Genomic DNA, 19,230 nt, shown 5'->3' with positions numbered 1-19,230 from the left:
CGTATCCTGGGTCAAATCCAAAAGCATATCCGGCGTGTACCACGAGGACGGGGGTATGCGACACGGCCATATCGGGGCTGGAGCGAAGAACAAAGGCCTTGCTGGACCGATGGGCCGTCGGCCACATCATTACCAGTGGTTGGTACTAGTCAACAACAGGGTAGAGTCGCGTCTGAGTCCAATCCGTTTCCTGCTACGGGCAAGTCCGGCCCAAAGAAATCACATTGGCCCATTACCGGAGAAAACACAGCCCAGTACTGTACGACCACTGCACAACACTGCAGCTTAGAAGTCGGTCCGACGGTTTTCCTGGCTTACAGCCCTTAAATACCCCTCTCCAGCAATATTAGCGCCCCTCCTCCGGCTCCGCCCAGTTCGTCCGCGCACCCAACTTCGCCGAGTCTGCAGCACAAGCTCTCGAGGAGTCGAGGCGCTCACCGCGCCCAAGCCACGCCGCCGAGTTTGTCGGCCAGCAAGGAGGGCCCGAAACCCTAGTACCGCCGCCGCGGCCGCATCCAAAATGCCTCGCCGCAGCCGCGGGGAGGAGGAGGTCGACGACATGGAAGAGGAAGAGGAGGAGGAGGAGGAGAGGGGCGGGAAGAGATCGCGAGCCGGGGGCCGCGGGAAGCGGTCGCGCGGCGTAGAGAGCTTCATCGACGACGCGGCCAGCGAGGACGAGGACTCGGACGAGGATGACGACGATGATGATGACGACGATTATGGGGGCGGCGGCCGTGGGCGTGCCTCCAAGAGGAGGCGGTTGTCGATCCTGATCGACGACATGGCCCAGGTCGACGACGACGACGACATCGACGACGATAGTTCGGATGTCGAGCCCGGTGAGTCGCTGATTGCCCTATCGATCGGGTTCCAGTTCCAACTTCCAACCTTGTGTGTAGAATCGCTCGGTTGATCTTACCATATCCTAATTTGCGGAATTTACGGTGAAATTGCCCGATTTTGCACCGTTTGCTTTCATTTTATGCCGTGCATCGGTCCATAGCTGACAAATGCATTGTTAGTTTCTTCTCTGGACTAATAATAATGTGGACATCGATTCCATTTGGGAGTTGTCGGGAAAAAAATGCAGAATCGTTTACTTGTCGGTTTATAGTTTGATTCTGTGTTTTAATAAGACCCGTCAGCTAGGTTTTTAACGTGGTTGTGTTGGTTTAGTCTCATTACGTAGTGATGGTTTCTGCAGAGCTTTTGCAACCCTCAAAGTTTAGAGCCGAACTTCATTTATTTCGGGGATTTCATATTGATTCGGAGATCTTCTCGAAGGAAGCACCTAGTTCCTGCTCCATAAATCTTATCAATTGTCTACATTATGTTTACACCTACCCCTGAAATACTCGAGGGCTTGTACACCCAGTTAACAGTATACCAGTGTGGAGAGAATCGTTTTCTAAGAAAATATAGGATTTCTACATTAGTTGTATCTGTTAATTATATGTTGTTGCTTTTGTCATTCTTCTGTTTCCAACGGATAGCGCTCAGTGCCTCAGTTGGACAATGTGAATGTTATACTGAATTGATTGCTAAATTGCAATGACATTCCTGTGGTTAAATAGAACCAGGATGCAGTTTACCATGACTACTTTTGTGTTGAATCGTCATTAGAGAGAAGCACAGGCAAGGAAACATCTGTGTCAGTGCCATGACTTGTGCACCTTTTGCCTTTTATCAGGCTTTATTGACGATACTGATGCTGGGGTTGAAATTCGTCACAATGATGTGGTAAGGAGGTCTATTCCTCATTCTAGCTCTATGTTGGAAGACGATGAGGATATGCAAGAGATTGTGAGGCGACTACAAAACAGATATAAAGAAGCATCCCATTTTGATTATGACGAGGAAGTTACCGAGGTTGAACAGCAGGCTCTCTTACCATCAGTGAAGGACCCAAAGCTTTGGATGGTGAAATGTGCGGTAGGTTAGCTGCAAGTTCTAGAAGAATAAGATCTGCTCCACCATTTATTCTCTGTACATTTGAACATCACTAATATCTTATTATGACTTCAGATCGGACATGAGCGGGAAACAGCGGTTTGTCTAATGCAAAAGTTCATTGATAGGCCAGATCTCCAGATAAAATCTGTTGTTGCACTAGAACACCTAAAGAATTTCATTTACATTGAAGCAGAGAAAGAAGCCCATGTCAAAGAGGTAAGTGGTGCTTCACTTGACAGTTTTATTCATTTTGGTACTGTGTTTTAACTGAACTTAATTTCAGGCTTGCAAAGGTTTGCGGAACATCATTGCTTCAACAAAACCAACTTTAGTTCCTATAAGAGAAATGGCTGATGTCCTTTCTATTGAGAGCAAATCTGTTGACCTTTCAAGGGACTCGTGGGTTCGGATGAAGCTTGGTATGTATAAAGGTGATCTTGCTAAGGTATAAAGGGTGATCTTTGCTGTCTCCAGTCCCTTAGAATACACGCGAGAGCCGGTTATAAAGTTTTAAGAAGAAATTCATGTTTAAAGGGGTTTACAATCGAAGGAGCTACTTCCTGTCCTAACAGGCTTTCTCTGTATTTTGTTTGGACTACCTTTAGGTTGTTGATGTTGACAATGTGGGCCAAAAGGTTAGTGTTAAGCTCATTCCTAGAATTGATTTACAAGTGCTGGCAAATAAACTGGTAAGTTTATTCTTACTAGCAATATATCTGAGTTTTATTGTTCAGCAAAACTTATGTAAAACTGTATGGTATTGCATCTTCTGTGGACTGGGTAACTTTTTTATAGGTTTTACATGATTATTATGTTATTTGAACACATGATCTCAGGGTTTCCTTTCTTGGGAGATTCTGATTAGTTTTCCTGCAATGGTATTCAAAATGTTACTGAGGCCTACATATCTAGAGGAAGTTTTCTATATCCCATCTTATTGGGAAAAAGTTGTGCCTTTTCTTTGTCATGCTCCACATCAGATCACTGCAACTCCACATCAGATCACTGCAAAAGATCCACATGCAACCTCTCATAGACCGTATTGGGCAAAGGTTACCCAAGTGGAAAGGAAGATGGCTTAACAAAGCGGGACGTCTCACTCTAGTAACATTTGTCCTCTCCTCCATGCCAACCTACCACCTGACGGTGTTTCCACTCGCTGCATGGGCTAAGAAAAAGATCGACAAAATCAGGAGATCGCTCCTGTGGAAGGGGGAGGAGAATGCCAATGGCGGACACTGCCTTGTTAACTGGCGAACAGTTACCAGGCCAAAAGAACTTGGTGGTTTAGGCGTCCCCGACCTTGATAGATTTGGGAGAGCCCTCCGGTTGCGATGGCTTTGGCAGGAATGGGTGGACGATTCCAAGCCTTGGAGCGGCTCGGAGCTTCCATGTTCTGATGATGATCGTCTCCTCTTCAACTCCTCAATCATTATAACTTTGGGGGACGGTGCAAAGACTAGGTTTTGGCACCACAATTGGCTCGATGGACAAGCTCCTAGGTACCTAGCCCCGAACTTGTTTCGCCTAGTTTCAAGGAGAGACCGAACGGTGCAACAAGAGCTCCGGAACAACAATTGGATGCACAAGCTAGGAAGGAAAATCACCTCGACTGTCCACATACAGGAGTTTGTGTCCCTTTGGATACGGATACAAGATGTGCACCTACAACAGGGCGTCCAGGACACCATCATCTGGCAATGGACCAATGATGGGAACTACTCCACCCGTTCGGCATACAGAATACAATTCAAAGGCTCGCTCGTCCCCTTCCGTACGGACCTGATCTGGAAAGCGCAAGTGGAGAACAGATGCAAGATCTTCGCCTGGATTATAGTGCAAGATAAAATTCTAACGGCGCAAAACCTACAGAGGAGAGGGTGGCCACACCAACAACAATGCGTGCTCTGCAATGGTCCCTTAGAGACCGGCCTCCACCTATGCCTATGTTGCCCCTTCGCAAAGGCGGTTTGGGATCAAATCCTCTCATAGGAAAACTTCACTCAACTTCAACAGCAACCCCATGTGGACACCACCAATATCAGGTCATGGTAGGAAGAGGTGGCGAGGAAAGTGCCAAGATCCGAGCATAGGCGGCTTAACGGGGTAGTAATCTACACCTTTTGAAATATTTGGAAAGAGAGAAATAGGAGAATCTTCGACAACAAGATAGAAACGGTGCCGCAAGTGGCCGCAAGGATAAAGGAAGACATAGAGCAAAGTAAAAGAGCACTCGCTTATGTGTAGCTGTTGCCCCCACCCCTTTTGGGCCGTGCGTTTCCCTACTTTGCATGCTTGTGGGGGTTTGAAACCCTAATCTCGAGTGTCCTTATTTGTACATAAACTTTCTTTCCCCATCTTAATTGAAAGGCAGAGCTCCTGCCATTGCGTTCAAAAAAAAAAAATCTTTGTCATGCTCCTTCTGGTGCTTGCTCAATCACTTTGCTTGATGAATGAATATTCTGGTCTTTTCAGGATGGGCAAGAGGTCCCGAAGAAGTCATTCATTCCACCACCAAGGTTCTTTAGTGTCGATGAGGCGAGGTGCTTTTCATCCCTGTTATCATTGTAATAGTGTTTTGTATTTGTATTTATTGCCTTTTGCTGTTATTTGCTAACTCAAATGAAACAGGGAGTTGCACATCCGTGTTGACAGAAGGAGGAATAGAGATTCTGGGGAATACTTTGATGTTGTCGGTAGTTTGCTGTTTAAAGATGGTTTCTTGCACAAAACATTCTCTATAAAATCGATCAGCACGCAAAATATTAAGCCAACATTTGATGAATTAGAGAAATTCAAAAAACCTGGTGATGACCTCAATGAGGATGTGGCTAGCTTGTCCACTCTGTTTACAAACAGAAAAAAGGGCCACTTCATGAAAGGTGATGCTGTAATTGTAATTAAGGGTGACCTCAAGAACTTAAAAGGCTCTGTTGAGAAGGTGGAGGATAGTACTGTGCACATTCAACCAAAACTAGCTGGGCTTCCGGTAGTTACTCGCAGACTGAGTTACTATTTTAAGGATGATTTAATTAAAATATTTGATCAATATTTACGTAGGACACTTTCCTTCATAATCACAGAGAACACTTGCCTTCAGTGAGACGAATCTCTGTAAATATTTCAATCCTGGAGACCATGTAAAAGTCATATCTGGAGTTCAAGAGGGTGCGATAGGCATGGTTGTTAAAGTGGAAGGGCATGTTTTGATCATTTTATCAGACACTACCAAAGAACATGTGAGATATTTTTGCTTTTCTGATGTGTTAATAGCTGCTTAGCGAACACCTTTTTTGGGGGTATATGCACTGACCTTTTACTGTCTCTGTGATTATAGATCCGTGTGTTTGCAGACCATGTTGTGGAGAGTTCTGAGGTCACCACAGGGGTTACCAGGATTGGTGATTATGAATTGCATGACCTTGTTCTTCTTAAGTAAGTTATTTTTCTTAGTGAACCATTATTGCTCGAGTTTTGTATTATTGAATTATATCTTTTGGTAGATATGATTGCTTTCCTTAACTATATATATCTATGGTTAATCTTTAGTGACCATATATCTAGATCTGGATATTGTTTCTTACATGAGGTTCTATGGCATTCATGCTAGGATCCTGTCTAACCATATATATATATATATACAATAGTAGTTAAGGAAAGCAATCATATCTACTGAAAAACAATCTGGTAACAATTTGTTCTGAATGGATATGAACTAATTCATTCCTCTCAACTTTTCAGCAATTCATCGTTTGGGATTATTATACGGTTGGAGAGTGAAGCATTTCAGGCAAGCAGATTATATCTATCTTGTTTCATGGATTTGATGATTTATGTACTAATATATTGACCTTAATATACAACTAGGTTCTGAAAGGTGTGCCTGATAAACCTGAATTGGTCCTTGTAAAACTGAGAGAAATAAAATGTAAGATTGATCGACGCACATCGGCAAAAGATCGGTACAATAACATTGTGTCAACTAAGGATGTTGTGAGGGTTGCTGAAGGAGCATGTAAGGTGTGTCTAACTTCACATGATCTTGCACGTTTCAGTTTGTATCAGAAGATATGATTGTTTTGAGTATATTTTATATATCTATTTTTTTTACAGGGAAAGCGAGGTCCTGTGGAACATATACACAGAGGCATACTTTTTATCTATGATCGCCACTACCTTGAGCATTCAGGATTTATCTGTGCAAAAGCACAATCATGTTTCCTTGTTGGGGGGTCAACTGGCATCCACCGTGGGAATGTATGTGCTAATATATACTCAAGAGTCGGTCAATCCTTAAAAACTGCAAACATCAATAACTATTACATTATTTAGTTTGAAAACATGTAGTATATGTGTGCATTCAAAATACTTGCAAAATCTCATGTATTTGAAGGATTTTAAGAATATATTCTTGAAGAAATTAATGGTCAAAGATGCACATCAAAAAACCGTGCAAATGTTAAATATGTCAAGTATTTATGACCGGCAGGAGTATTAATGTACTTTAGAATTTAGAATACTGTGTCTGACCATACTTTTTTGTAATCTTACGCAGGCCATGGATAAAGCAGATCCACATTTTCATGCTTTTGGCTCTCAAGCAAGGATTTTGCAGTCTCCAGGGAGGCTGCCCCCAAGAGGACCTCACATGAATTGTACGAATGTATTTAAGTTGAAAAAAATATCTGCTGTTATGGTTTCCAGTAGCCTCTTTATTTATCCATAACAAATTGAGTCAGTTCCCTTGTGTTATACAATAATGCATGCCTCCTATGTTATTCAGCTGGTGGAAGGTTTGGAGGGAGAGGCAGTGGTGGCAGAGGGAATGATACCCTGGTGAACAGATGTATCAAAATTAGATCTGGGCCATATAAGGGATATCGTGGCCGTGTTAAAGAATTAACTGGTGTGCTTGTGCGTGTAGAGCTTGAATCACTTATGAAAATTGTCACAGGTAAGTCTGTTGCAAGTGTACTTTTTTTTTGAAATGAAGGTGTACTTGTTTCTCTTATGTTTAGTTCTAATAATATATTTATTGTGCGAATATATAGTTAAGAGGGAGGATATAGGCGACACAGCTGCTGTTGCAACACCATTTCGGTAACTTTTCATTTTTTCTCATGATCCATATCCATATTTCTATATTTGGTTGACCTGTTTAGTTTCATTTGCTGACGAGTTGTATAAGCAGTGAAACTTGTTATTCAAGGGGTGTTGAAACACCTGTGCATCCATCTCGAACCCCACTACATCCTATTCAGACTCCGATGCGGAATCCTGGAGGTGTGTATTACATGCTTTATTACGCTTTGTTTAAGAGTAGATTACTAAAATTTACTTAGTAAACATTTGGCATTTTGGGAATGAACATGAGGTCTGCAGGATTTTCTTTGACTGTTAATTTCATCTTCTCTTAGCATTAACCATATTATGCAAGAGTCACCTTTTCTGGGCTTCCACATGTATTGTGTTCCCTAAAAAGTTAGGAAAGCTGGACGGTATGATCCCTAGTTTGATAGAGAAGTACCATAATTCTGCTGCACCTACTTTGATTACTTGAAGAGGATTTGAGCATTTGTGTTATTCGATCTCTATGGAGGCAACCACTTTTGTTTGTTGCCTAGCACTTGAACTGATATCAGTAAGCACTCTTGTATTTTGGTTCCATTCTCAACCAACACAACCGGATAAAATGACGTATATTTGTAGTTGCTGCCATTTTGTTGGATCATGTATTTCTTCATTTATTTTTCTGGTAACCATATTATATTATTTCTACAGCGACCCCAGTTCGAGATGTAATGAGAACTCCTATGCCTAGTCGAGCCTGGGTGCCATTGAGTCCTCACAGGTCTGTATGTCTTTTTGCAGAATACAAATTAATATAAATTTGCTAGATGCACATTGTCTTATAAGCTGATAGCTTGATAGCTTGAATAAATCAGCTTAAGAACATAAATCATCTCGTTAAAATTTTGGCAATAGCATCTATACTGTTGGTTGCTTACTGTTTCTGTTATTGACAGGGACAACCGGGAAGATGGAGATTCCACCTGGGCAAGCAGTCCAGCCTACCAGGTTTAGTGAGCCACTTTCTTGTAATTATCTTGGAGATCATTAAACTTCTTGCTGGCAACTGATTGTGTTTCTTCATCTCTGTTTTTTTTCCTTAAAAAAAATCAGCCAGGAACTCCACGACCTCGACCATACGAAGCTCCCACTCCTGGGTCAGGGTGGGCAAGTTGGGGTGATGCGTCGGTGAACACCCCAAGCACGAATGTTCCCTCAACACCTATTGGTCAACCGATGACCCCGGATCCTGCCTCCTATTTGGCTGGTACTCCTAGTGGCCAGCCGATGACTCCAGGCTATGGTGGAATGGAACTAATGTCTCCCGTAATAGGTTCAACCTTGCCCTTCTCTGTACTGTTGCATTTGCAGTGAAAGACATTCTACAGTCAGGATCATATTGAGCTGAATCGAGTCGTCAATGGATCATCAATTTGGAGGCACTTAAATGAATCCTTGTTGTCCAAATGCTTGCAGGTGGCGAGGCTGAGGGAAGCTGGCTACTGCCAGATGTTTTGGTGAACGTCTCCAGGGGAGGTGATGAGGTCAGCAACGCTGTGGTGAAGGAAGTGCTCCTGGTATGTGGTTACATCGGTTACGAGCGCATGTGAACCCTCCTGAGCACCCCGCGCACCTCAGCCGTAGCTTTACAGCAGCCCCGCCTTCCCCGACGCGGCCGTGCGCCGTCGCATCGTCGGTGCGCACGCGGCCAGTCTGGCTCGGGCCATCTCCGGCCGAACCGACACCTCAACGGCCTCCGTGGGTAGTTCCTTGAGCTCGCTAGCTAATTGGTTTGCTCCGCTTTCGCTGTGGCTCATGGGAACGCACCCGCCATCGTAGGTCAAGGACCACCGCCGGGGAGGGAGCTCGGGACCACGCCCCTATTTGCCGTATCGCCTCCGGTCGCTGCGCGTTGTCGTCGAGGTAACCATCGGTCCCGTAGATAGGACATGGAGGGTTGGGTGACGCCGGCGTGGCTGCCCGATGCCCGCGCCGTCGCGCCAGTGCGCGCACGGGTGCCGGGGATGTCGCCGCGGCGAAGAAGAAGAAAGGGGAGGGCGTAGTTGTAAAACCATAGACTAGAGGAATAGTGCCTTAGAGCTCGCAGTAAATACAGATTAGTTCGGGGGCGTTTTTGCATGTTTGCCATCGCGCGGGTCTCTCCCGTCGCGGGCCGTTGGCCGGCTGGGCCGCGCTGCACTGGCGCGCGCGTCGCGCCGTTGTGGGCCGAGCCGCGTGAGTTGGGCCATGAGTCAGAATTCGTTTCTTTAAATTCCAGTAAAGTAGAAATGATTATTCAATTTAGTTTTTAAGCTGAACTTTAATAATTTGTAGTAAATTATGTAGTGGTCCAAAAATAGTGAAACCAAGTTTGTTAGATTCATAAAAATGACCTCTATTTGTTAGTGTAGTTAGTTCACAGTTAGCTGTTGTGATGCTAGATTCGTGAAGTCAAAATAGAAGAACTTAATATTAGCTAGCTTAATGTTGTAGGAATTCTTGTGGCAAATCGGTGATAGTTTTAGCTTTAGAAATTTTACAGTAGGTTCCCTATGATATTATGTACTTGCTGTAAATTTTGTAGCCTTAGAATGTGTTGCTAAATAAGGTAGCTATTACCCTTGCTTTATCGTATATAGCGTATTAGGAGTAAGAATACCTGTAGTTGCTATAATAATAATGGATGTCATATTTCAAACTTGTTATCGGTAACAATAGGTAGTTTAGCCCCGTGGTCGATAGCACTAGCTTAGTAGTTAAATCGATGTACTATTATTTTAAGAGTTGCTGTTGTTATATTCCTAAGCATGGCATCATCATTTCATGCATGTAGATCACGAGCTGGTAGACTTTGTACCTGTCGACGAGCCGGAGTATGACGAGGTGATTGAGGAGTACGAGGAGGAGATCCTCATGCAGGAGGGAGCCCTAGAGCCTGTTGGTGCTGACATCACTGACCCGTCGCCTACCCAAGGCAAGCTCCGATGCATAACCCCTATTTTTAATGATCACTAAATATATATATGATGTGTATTTACGTTACAGGCATTTTATGGAAACTACATGCATAAATATATCTACCCATGAGTCTTACTAGTACAAGTCGAGTAGCTGCTATGCTCAGGATATCGGTAGCGTGAGTAACCTACCGTTACTCGCACATAGGTGATAAAATATGACCACTCATGATAAAATGATGAAAAGATAAATGGTGACTGGGCAGGGATATGGTTAGGATATTGGTGGGTGTAAAGGGTTGTGTCCTGCGGCCAACAGGGCATAGCTCGGTTATACTTTTTCTCTGTCTGTGTCGATTAAGGAACGATCGTTGCATGAGGCATCGTGGGCAAGTCACATATTTATTGTCCCGAGCGCATACTTGGGTATGGGCGCAGGGAAGACTTGTTGCTCTCTTGTCGCGGATCCGGCTCTTTCCGGACCGACTGATTGGAGGCGGAGATGGTGGAGGTCCTTGCACCATACTGAGTCCCGGACTCAGGAGTGGGGGCTTGGAGTCCAAGTTTGGACGGAGACCTGGACACCCGGGACAGAAGAGTGATGGGTTAGTCCTGCTTGTGCCTAGGGTACAAATGGGGCGTGTGTTTTCAGGGCACCCAGCTGGGCACATTGATTCGCGAATCGCCGGATGATCTGATACGGCTTGTTTCGTGTTTAGCATCGTAGTAAGAACTGAAAGTTGAAAGAAGAAATAGAACTGATTGCTCAACTTTTGCTTGAAAGTAGAACATGTGCTTATATAGACTGGCTAGGTGATAACTTAATACGGCTGATAATAATATATAAATAAGGACTCACTATTAGTATGGCTTTCTGCAAAAAGAAACCAGCAAACCATAAAGCTTATCATATTCCTTGGAGTCGAAAAATTATTCCCACTAGTCAGATAAGTCTTGCGAGTACATTGTGTACTCAGGGTTTATTTACCCCTGTTGCAGGTGATGCTTGAGAAGTACCTTGCGTGAAGGATTCTTCTGGTGGGCTCAGACGGATCCTCGTCCCTACCGCTAGATGTATTTTTAAATTCTGCTGTTTATCATTCCGCACTCTGATATTTGGTATTGTAATAATGTACTTTTTAAGAAACTCTGATGTACGAAATGGACTTATATTGTAACTCGTTCTCATTATTGGATCCTTGGAAAAAATATGGATCTTTCGGGTACTCCCTTGGGGTGTGCCCGACAGATACCGCCTGTTGTAGCTTGCTTTCGGGGTGCTTAGTGTCTGGTGGAAGACGAGCGCCTCCGTAAGTAGGGATGAAAACGGATCGGATACGGACGGATATCACTGATATTACATTTGTTTTCATATTTCTGCCTGGATTTGGATTCGAATATGGATAGTGTCAACCATGCCGGATAGGATACGATTAGATATCAACATCATAAATATGCTATTTGAGTATTCGGATACGGATAAGGTATCGGATGTTAAATATCCGGACTCGGATACGGACAGATCTAAACCCCTCTAAACGGATTCGGTCTCGAATACGGTCGGAAAATATCCGTACTGTTTTCATCCCTATCCGTAAGTGTGTTATTTCGGACGGTTCTGCCACAAGTGGACGGGGCTTGACAGGCCGAGCGACTCCAGCAACGAGCCCCTGGACCGGAGTGCAGGCACCTGAGTCGGTGTCCGATCACAGGGTAGGCATCATTACTTGTCACGACTGAGATCCTCAGCGTCGACCACGGCAGGTGCCGCTGCACCGTTCGCTCTTCAGCTTGGCCGTTATCTAGCGGTGCGGTGTTTTGATAGCCAGTTCATTTCTTCCTTGAATTGCAGGTGTGTCAAGATGACGTTGGACAATTCAAAAGGTACCTCCTCAAAAGACTTGGTTTAGATGTTTGACTTATTTTGCGGTCGTTGTGTGAGATGAGGGATGTAAAATTGTAAAAGTGGGAGCCTATTGATTGCTGATCCACGTTGCTACCACAGCCCAGATCTCCATGGCCACTGCTTACAATATGTTTGTACAAATGAGTCCCTGCTCAAGTGCCCACTGCCCAGATGGACCACCCAGTGTTGTGGATTAGAGTGGTGTACTTAACTGAGCCATACAAATTTGCATTAAATAAGTTTACATGAAGTTGGGTTCTATGATATGATTTTTCATTATAAATTTGTTTCAATATTATATCCACTATTATTGTCCAAAAGCAGCAGATGAAGCGATGATCCTAGAGATTGTATGGTCAAATTGAGTCGTGCTTCAACTAATCCTTTTTTTATCTCGTGCTTCAACTAATCATGATATCAGACAAATGGTATGCCTTGATCTATGCCACATTGGTTGTATAGTATTACTGGATTTTCCATATTTGTGATGCGTGGCTTTTTTCTATTTCTTGCAGTTTGATTAATGGTACGTATATGCAATGAGTGGGTTTGTAGTGGTTTCTTATAAGAGTTGCAGCAATAGTTGTGGTCATGACTCCAATTTGGGTATGCATGTTTGAGGATATATATCTGGTGATGTTGGCTTACCAATTTCTTTCTGAAGCTCTTGGTTCAGCAATCGTTATTTTTGGTCCAAGGAGCTGTTGCATGTTGGCCTTGCTGTAACTGTTGATTTTTTTTCTATTATTTTTTGCTTTCAACTCTAATATTTGTTGGATTTACATCTGATTGCCCTGCATATTTGCATGAGTAGGCTACAGAAAGTGCAAGGATTGCTGGAGCGTCAAGGATAATTGGTGTTGACCTAAACCCCAACAGACTCGAAGAAGGTGTCCCTTTGAGCCAAATGACTGAATCCTCATTTTGTCATGTTGTTTTGATAATTCAGCAACCTCATCTATTTATCTATTTTCAGCTAAGAAGTTTGGTTGCACTGAATATGTGAACCCAAAAGACCACAAGTGCATGCCTGTTTCTTTACATGAGCTAACATGTGACAGTTTATGCAAAACTTGACCATAGTATCCAATTTCCTGACGCTTTAGGTACTTGCTGAGATTACAAATGGAGGGGTTGACCGTAGTGTGGAGTGCATTGGTACCATCAACGCCATGATCCAGGAATTTGAATATTTTATGATGTAAGACCTGAATAAACACATCATTGTTGCTATTATTTGCAGTCTGTTCTATTTAGATTAAATTTTATTCAACATCTTTACTCGATCTAAATCCAGGGCTGGGGTGTTACTATGCTGGTGGCTTGGTGGGTGTGCCACACAAGGATGCTGAATTCAAGACTCACCCAATGAACTTGCTGAACGAGAGGGCCCTGAAGGGAACCTGCTTCGACAACTACAAACCACACACTAACTTGTGCAATGTCATTGAGCTGTACATGAAAAAGGTAAATGCAAAGTGCTATTTCTTCGGGAGCCTTGTTACTTAAGCTTTACCGCCTGTGACCGGAAGGTCCCAGGTTTGAGTCGCGGTCTCCTCGCATTGCACAGGCGAGGGTAAGGCTTGCTATTGACACCCTTCCCCAGACCCCGCACAAAGCGAGAGCTCTCTGCACTGGGTATGCCCTTTTTACTTGAGCTTTGCCAAAATTAATAGGCTTCCAAACATCAGCTTGCTCTTGCTACAACTCTGCTTGTTTGTGCGCATGAGTTAGAGGTGGAGATGTAGATGTCAATGCATCTGGATCATTTTTGTGCAACCTTGTTATATGTTAACTGCTACTGTTTTCAGTGAACAGATTTCTCCCAAAACTTGTATTGATATTGCTTCTCTGAGTTTTTGTGACTGGCTAGATTCTATCATTAGCAAGCAACTTCTGTGCCTTATTGTCACATACAAAAGGAAGACCCGCAAGGTGGGGTGAGTAGGCGAGGCCGGGCTATTGCTGTAGCGGTCAAGCTATTGTCGGTTGATTAGTTGTAAGCGTGAGCTGTCATGTGGGCCTGATGGGCCAGTAGTGTATAAAAGGTCATTGCCTGTAACTGAATGAACCATCGAATGAATGAATCCTGAACTCTGAAATATCTTGTTCTTCCTGAATACTCTGCTCCTGCCTGACCCCCATGTTCTTGCTCCTTCTTATCCTGAATCCTATCCAGTTCCAGTTCATGCCAGGATCTTCATCCGAGTCCCTGACAATTGGTATCAGAGATAGTAGCAACGGCGGTGATCCTTTTGCTGTCGTCGAGTCATCCTGGCGCCGAAGCGGCAGCCTTTGAAGATACAGCAAAAGATGGCACAATCCCTTGGAGAACTCACCACGAAGTTTCACAAGTTATCCACTCAATTCGAAGGATTCCAGGAGATGACGCAGGAATCCCTCGACATGTGGAGCAGGATGGAGGCCTGGAGATTGACTGCGGACGAGTCATTCGGAGTTTTGCTCGAGAAGACGACGAGCGTGACAGAGCGGATCGATTCTGCGACAACGCGAATCACGCGATTGGAGTAGCATCTGTCACCCCCTCTGCTACCGCTACCGCACCCGCACGCGCCTCCTCTGCCTCATCTGATGGGGTTCGACTTGAACTCGACGCCCCACCCGTCACCGCGCCTGTCCGCGGTGGACGGCAATCTGCCTAGCGGGCACCACCAGCCTCAAGATCATCGGATGCTTGGCGGTGGGATCCTTAGACCCCCGCCATGCCTGGTCAATTTGCTTGGAGAAAAAAAGATAATAGAGCAATAAAAATGGAAAAGTTGGATATATAACAAGAGCATGGGCAAGAATAGCCTAGAGGAAACAGATATATTGCATCATGTGTTGCCATCATGGCTTGAAATTGTAGGTGGAGCACGGTAGCTTTGAATGAGCCATATCTCTCTTTCTAACTGACATGTTGCCATCCATATCATTTGTTGCCATCATGGATTGATGTGTTTTTTATCCTAAATTATGAAGTGATTTCTTTTTAACTGTGCTTGCGTATGGCTGGACTATTTTTTCCATTGTCTAGGGTCTGCACTAATGTATGTAGCTTTAATTTCTATGTCTTTTCAGTCCAACAAACACGGAATTTACTACATGAGAGGAAAAGGAATATCAAAGATCAAACTGCAACAAGAAGATCAAAGTGCTTGTGGTGGTTGTTTTGTTCCATGACTTCCTAGATGTAAAACATTATTCAAAAGAACTTTATCTTTGCGCAAGCAAGAAATGAGTTATGTGTGTACTTGTACATGACAAACATCTTAGTTGTGTACTTAAGTGATCTAGCTTGGTTGTGAGTATTTTGTGTAAAACATTGTACAAGTACAAATGTTGATCAGGTTGAGAGGAAATTGTGAGTATGGTCTAGCCGGTTTCAAATGAGCATTGACCCTGAGTGGTCGAGGTGGAACCGATTGCACGTTGCCGTTCACCTCAGGACCTGCAAAATGTAGGCTCCATGACGTGATGATGGCTAGAGGGGTATATGGTGGTTGCCATCATTTTAGTCTTTCAAGAAACTACAGATCAATTTAGTCAAAAATAATTTTAGAGGTTAGTATATATATTTTTAAATATATATGTGGTTGTATGGTAATTAGTGGAGTTACAATGTAATTAGACAGTACCAGTTTGTGATATTTTTTGGTGCTTTTAAATTACACCCCGAATATTGCTGATATAAAACATTATCTTAGCCGCATTACGGAAAGGTCTATACAGTAGAGTTTGTGAGCCTGTGACGCCGCGCTCTCCGCGATTGTTAATATCACAGACTTTGCTTTTTAGATTAAATGTCACTTTAACGTTGGTATTTATTTTCACAGTATTGTTATCTTATCGTGCGATCCGTGTGTTTTTAGTATAAAAGTTTATTTGTCCTGTAGCAACGCACGGACACGCTACCTAGTAAGCTTATAAACCGTAGAAAGTAACTTTGGTGGTGCAGTCACGGCTTAGCGTAGCGGAAGAAGCTGAAGGGAGCGTAGCCAAAGTAACTTATAATTTAGAACCATAAAATATTATAGAATGCTATTGTACACATATTGTATATATTTAACATAACACAGTAGGCAACACATTGCAGGTGATGGGAGCAAAGATGCACCTGGCTCGAGCACCCCAACTCCTGAGCAGTAAGCTGGCTAGCTGATTATTGCATACTAGTAGGCAGTGGCATATATTTACTAGCATGCATGTATTATTTCTATCTTCGCAGTTTTTGCAGTATATAAATAATGTTGGTGGCAATTAATAACTAATTCATTGCAAGCTCAGTATACTGAAAAAGTGACCACTTAATTCATCGTGTCCTGTTAATTCACCTTATCTTTTACTTTTTGTAAAAACAACTGATCTTTTACTGATCGAAGTCACCTCACATGTAGGGCGGAGCCTAGAGAGAGCGAAACTGTCCTCCCATCCCCATGCCCCAAATCATTTTGTGAGGGTCCACTTAAAAAAACTTTTACTCCACATGTTCATTATTACCAACGAGACGTTATTATAGAGCACAAGAAAACTTTTAGTCAAGTTTTATTAAACCTTAACCTATTGCTAATCAGCTGCCTAACACCAGGGTGTTACACACCCTGGTTCCCTGTGCACAAAACATTGATATAGGAGTACTTTGTTGATGATAATATTAGCATATTTACTCCCTTCTTAAATGTTAGTTGGCAGATGCCTGGGTTTTGCCCCAGCTGTCTGCCTGGGTTCTCCCCCAACAGTTTTCTTCCACAATTTATTGCTAGACGGCTGTTGTCTGGGGATGTCCCCAGGCTATCGCCTGTGTACTTCTCTCTATCTCTTCTGTTAGTTTAGCTTCACTATATATATCTGGTTTTGCTATCTATCAATTAATACAAGAGATAGGCGGCGTTCGGCTGGTCTGAAAATTTCAGACAAGCCGGCTGGTCCGGTTTGTTCTCCTCACAATGCTACAGTGCATCTTTCAGCCGCTATAGTATTTCTCTCTCACAAAACCAGCCGCTACAGTGTTTTGGCTTCTTTTTCCCAGACAAGCGAACGGGGCCATAATTTCTTATTTGATACTAGACAAATGACCGGTTCCTTTCTTGGCCCTCAAAATAAAATTTCGTTCCTTATTTGACACCGAGTTCAACTTTCATTCCTTATACAACACTCCGTTGGATTTTCCATCTGTGAACCGTTAAATGCCCTGTGAAAAGACGATTTTGCCCCTGTGGGCCCCACCACCCTTCTCCCTCCTCTCCTCCCCTTCTCTCTCCTGTCTGCGCCCGTATAAGCAGCACGCCAGCGGTGGAGAAGGCAGGCGCGTCGCAGCCCCCGCCTTCCTCTTCCTCCCTCTCTCTTCTTCCTCCAGATCTGGCGGCGCAGCAGCCGGGCCCCCGCGACCTCCGCCCTCCGGCGCGGCCGGCCCCCTGCCGGTGCCGTCAACCGCGGGCCCTTGGTCGCTATCCCGCCTCCCCTCCCCCGCCGTGCGCGCATCTCTCTCTCTCTCCTCCCTCCCGACGTGGCCACCCACGCGGGAGGCGCGCCGACGCAGGCACGGCCCCGCTCGGGTGGCGCACCGATGCGGCAACGGAAGCCCTCAACGCGGCCGGCCCTCGGAGCGGCAACCCTAGCACGGGCGGCCCAGGCGCGTCGGGCCCCTGCGCATGCGGCCCACCGCCGTGGGTGTCCCCCCGGAGCGGCAGCCCCCAGCACGGTCACCTACGCCGCCGCAGGTATGGTCACCGGGAGGAGCCGGTACCCGGCTCGCTATGCCTGCGCTACTGGGGCCCCTGCTCCTCTCTCACTGCGTTGTGTGCGCTGCTTGCCGCCGTAGCCCCTTTGCCATGCGTGGTCGCCTCTTCCTCTTCCCCGCCTAGGGCTCCGGTTCGTGGCTGGCCCTGTTGGCGGCGCGTCGCCTCTTCTTCTCTATCGGCGGCGGCGGCGCACCTCGGCGGCCGGATCTACTGGCAGCTCACCCTCTTCTCCTCCTCCTCGAGGAGGGTGGCGCGGCTCGTTGAAGGAGGGAGGGGGCTCCGGCCGCAGCGGCAGGGACGACCGGTGGGGGCTGCGACGCGCCTGCCTTCTCCACCGCCGGCATGCTGCTTATACGGGCTCGGATAGGAGGGAGAAGGGGAGGAGAGGAGGGAGGAGGGTGGTGGGGCCCATAGGGGCAAAATCGTCTTTTCACAGGGCATTTAATGGTTTACGGATGGAAAATCCAACGGAGTGTCGTATAAGGAATAAAAGTTGAACTCGGTGTCAAATAGCGAACGGAAAATTTTTGAGGGCCAAGAAAGGAACAGGTCATTTGTCTGGTGTCAAATAAGGAATTATCTCTTAATACAATAGCTAGTTCATCCTCTACGACAACATGGCCTCTAGTTAACACTTGTAAAACAAGAACTAAGCTCTAGATACCATTAGAAGCACTAGAACTAGGCTCAACTCATAATTCAAGCTATGTCTAGCAAACATCACACATAAGAAGATACTGCTTGATAAATGCAATAATGCAAATGCAAGCGATATGTATTGCACATCTCAAAATGTAACAAACACACTCTATGAGCTTGCTTCCCCTACTTGTATGCTTTTTCAAATTTTGATCCCCTTCTATTTTCCAATCTTGGTAATGTCCATCTTCTCCCCATCTTCGCTTGATATCTTTGTGTCTATCTTCTCTCCCTTTGTCATCAATTTCCACAAAAGATGACACCGCTTGAGATATGTGCTTGAAATATTGGGGGTAGATACCACACTTTGATGGAGATGATTACTTATAGTTGAGGATAAGCTTGTAGTCTTCTTAGATTATTTCCAGGAGCTTCCTTCTCATTGGCTTGAACTAGTGGATTATCATAAGCATCAAGCTCGGTTTGATCCCTCTTCAACCTTCTTCACATTTCCATGAGCGGTTATCTTGTTGTGGTTGAATTTGACACTTGTATAGCTCATCAACTTTTATCAACTTGTTTTTATTCACATTAGAAATACATCACTAACCTAATGATAGAAACCATTGTCCCTTACAGATGCGGAAGGGTCAAGGGCTCAAAGTCCATACAATCTTATTTATTTTTCTTTGTCTTTACACTTATATTATATTATTAGAACATGATGAGAAAACAGGTGAAAAAACCATAAAAATAAAAATAAAAAATCAGTGAAAATCTGCCTAGATGCAGACAACGAGCAGAAAAATATGGATGGTGTGTCAGCTTGGAAATCAGAAAAATCAGCCCGGGCGACTAAGGAAAATTAGAAAAACGGATGAAAAAGCGGAGTCAGTCTAGGGTGTGTTTGGTTTGAGGGTAAAGGTGGATGAGATAGTGCTATCCATGGAATTCAGGATTGATT

At 44.5% G+C, this 19,230-nt stretch overlaps 1 protein-coding gene across 3 annotated transcripts; it reads left to right on the top strand.

Annotated features, from left to right (window-relative positions):
- The first annotated feature begins 386 nt into the window (after positions 1-386).
- On the top strand, positions 387-11,249 carry LOC136464593 (putative transcription elongation factor SPT5 homolog 1). Of its 3 annotated transcripts, none has more exons than XM_066463547.1 (22): positions 387-839; positions 1,691-1,932; positions 2,026-2,169; positions 2,237-2,398; positions 2,559-2,588; positions 4,429-4,496; positions 4,585-4,942; positions 5,037-5,192; positions 5,291-5,388; positions 5,695-5,743; positions 5,821-5,973; positions 6,067-6,210; positions 6,509-6,608; positions 6,737-6,907; positions 7,005-7,053; positions 7,145-7,236; positions 7,735-7,804; positions 7,980-8,031; positions 8,137-8,356; positions 8,500-8,600; positions 9,857-9,997; positions 10,980-11,249. In XM_066463547.1, the coding sequence occupies exons 1-21, from the start codon at positions 521-523 to the stop codon at positions 9,869-9,871; spliced, it is 2,793 nt and encodes a 930-aa protein (XP_066319644.1). In that variant the 5' UTR covers positions 387-520; the 3' UTR covers positions 9,872-9,997; positions 10,980-11,249. The 3 variants fall into 3 exon arrangements, with proteins under 3 accessions (XP_066319644.1, XP_066319643.1, XP_066319645.1); XM_066463546.1 differs by having other exon boundaries at positions 2,559-2,642; XM_066463548.1 differs by lacking the exon at positions 10,980-11,249 and having other exon boundaries at positions 2,559-2,642; positions 8,137-8,349; positions 9,857-9,994.
- Positions 11,250-19,230: the final 7,981 nt, after the last annotated feature.

Source organism: Miscanthus floridulus, chromosome 7 (assembly GCF_019320115.1).
Source record: "Miscanthus floridulus cultivar M001 chromosome 7, ASM1932011v1, whole genome shotgun sequence".
Taxonomy (NCBI): domain Eukaryota; kingdom Viridiplantae; phylum Streptophyta; class Magnoliopsida; order Poales; family Poaceae; genus Miscanthus; species Miscanthus floridulus.
Note: the sequence above shows the minus strand (reverse complement) of the source record. Positions and strands in the feature narration are given on the sequence as shown.

Bases quoted from the DNA above. Each gene is read 5' to 3' on its own strand.
- LOC136464593 (XM_066463546.1), top strand. From the start codon at position 521: ATGCCTCGCCGCAGCCGCGGGGAGGAGGAGGTCGACGACATGGAAGAG. The intron at 4,943-5,036 runs GTAGTTACTCGC...TCATAATCACAG, and splicing joins CAAAACTAGCTGGGCTTCCG to AGAACACTTGCCTTCAGTGA. The intron at 6,908-7,004 runs GTAAGTCTGTTG...GCGAATATATAG, and splicing joins ACTTATGAAAATTGTCACAG to TTAAGAGGGAGGATATAGGC.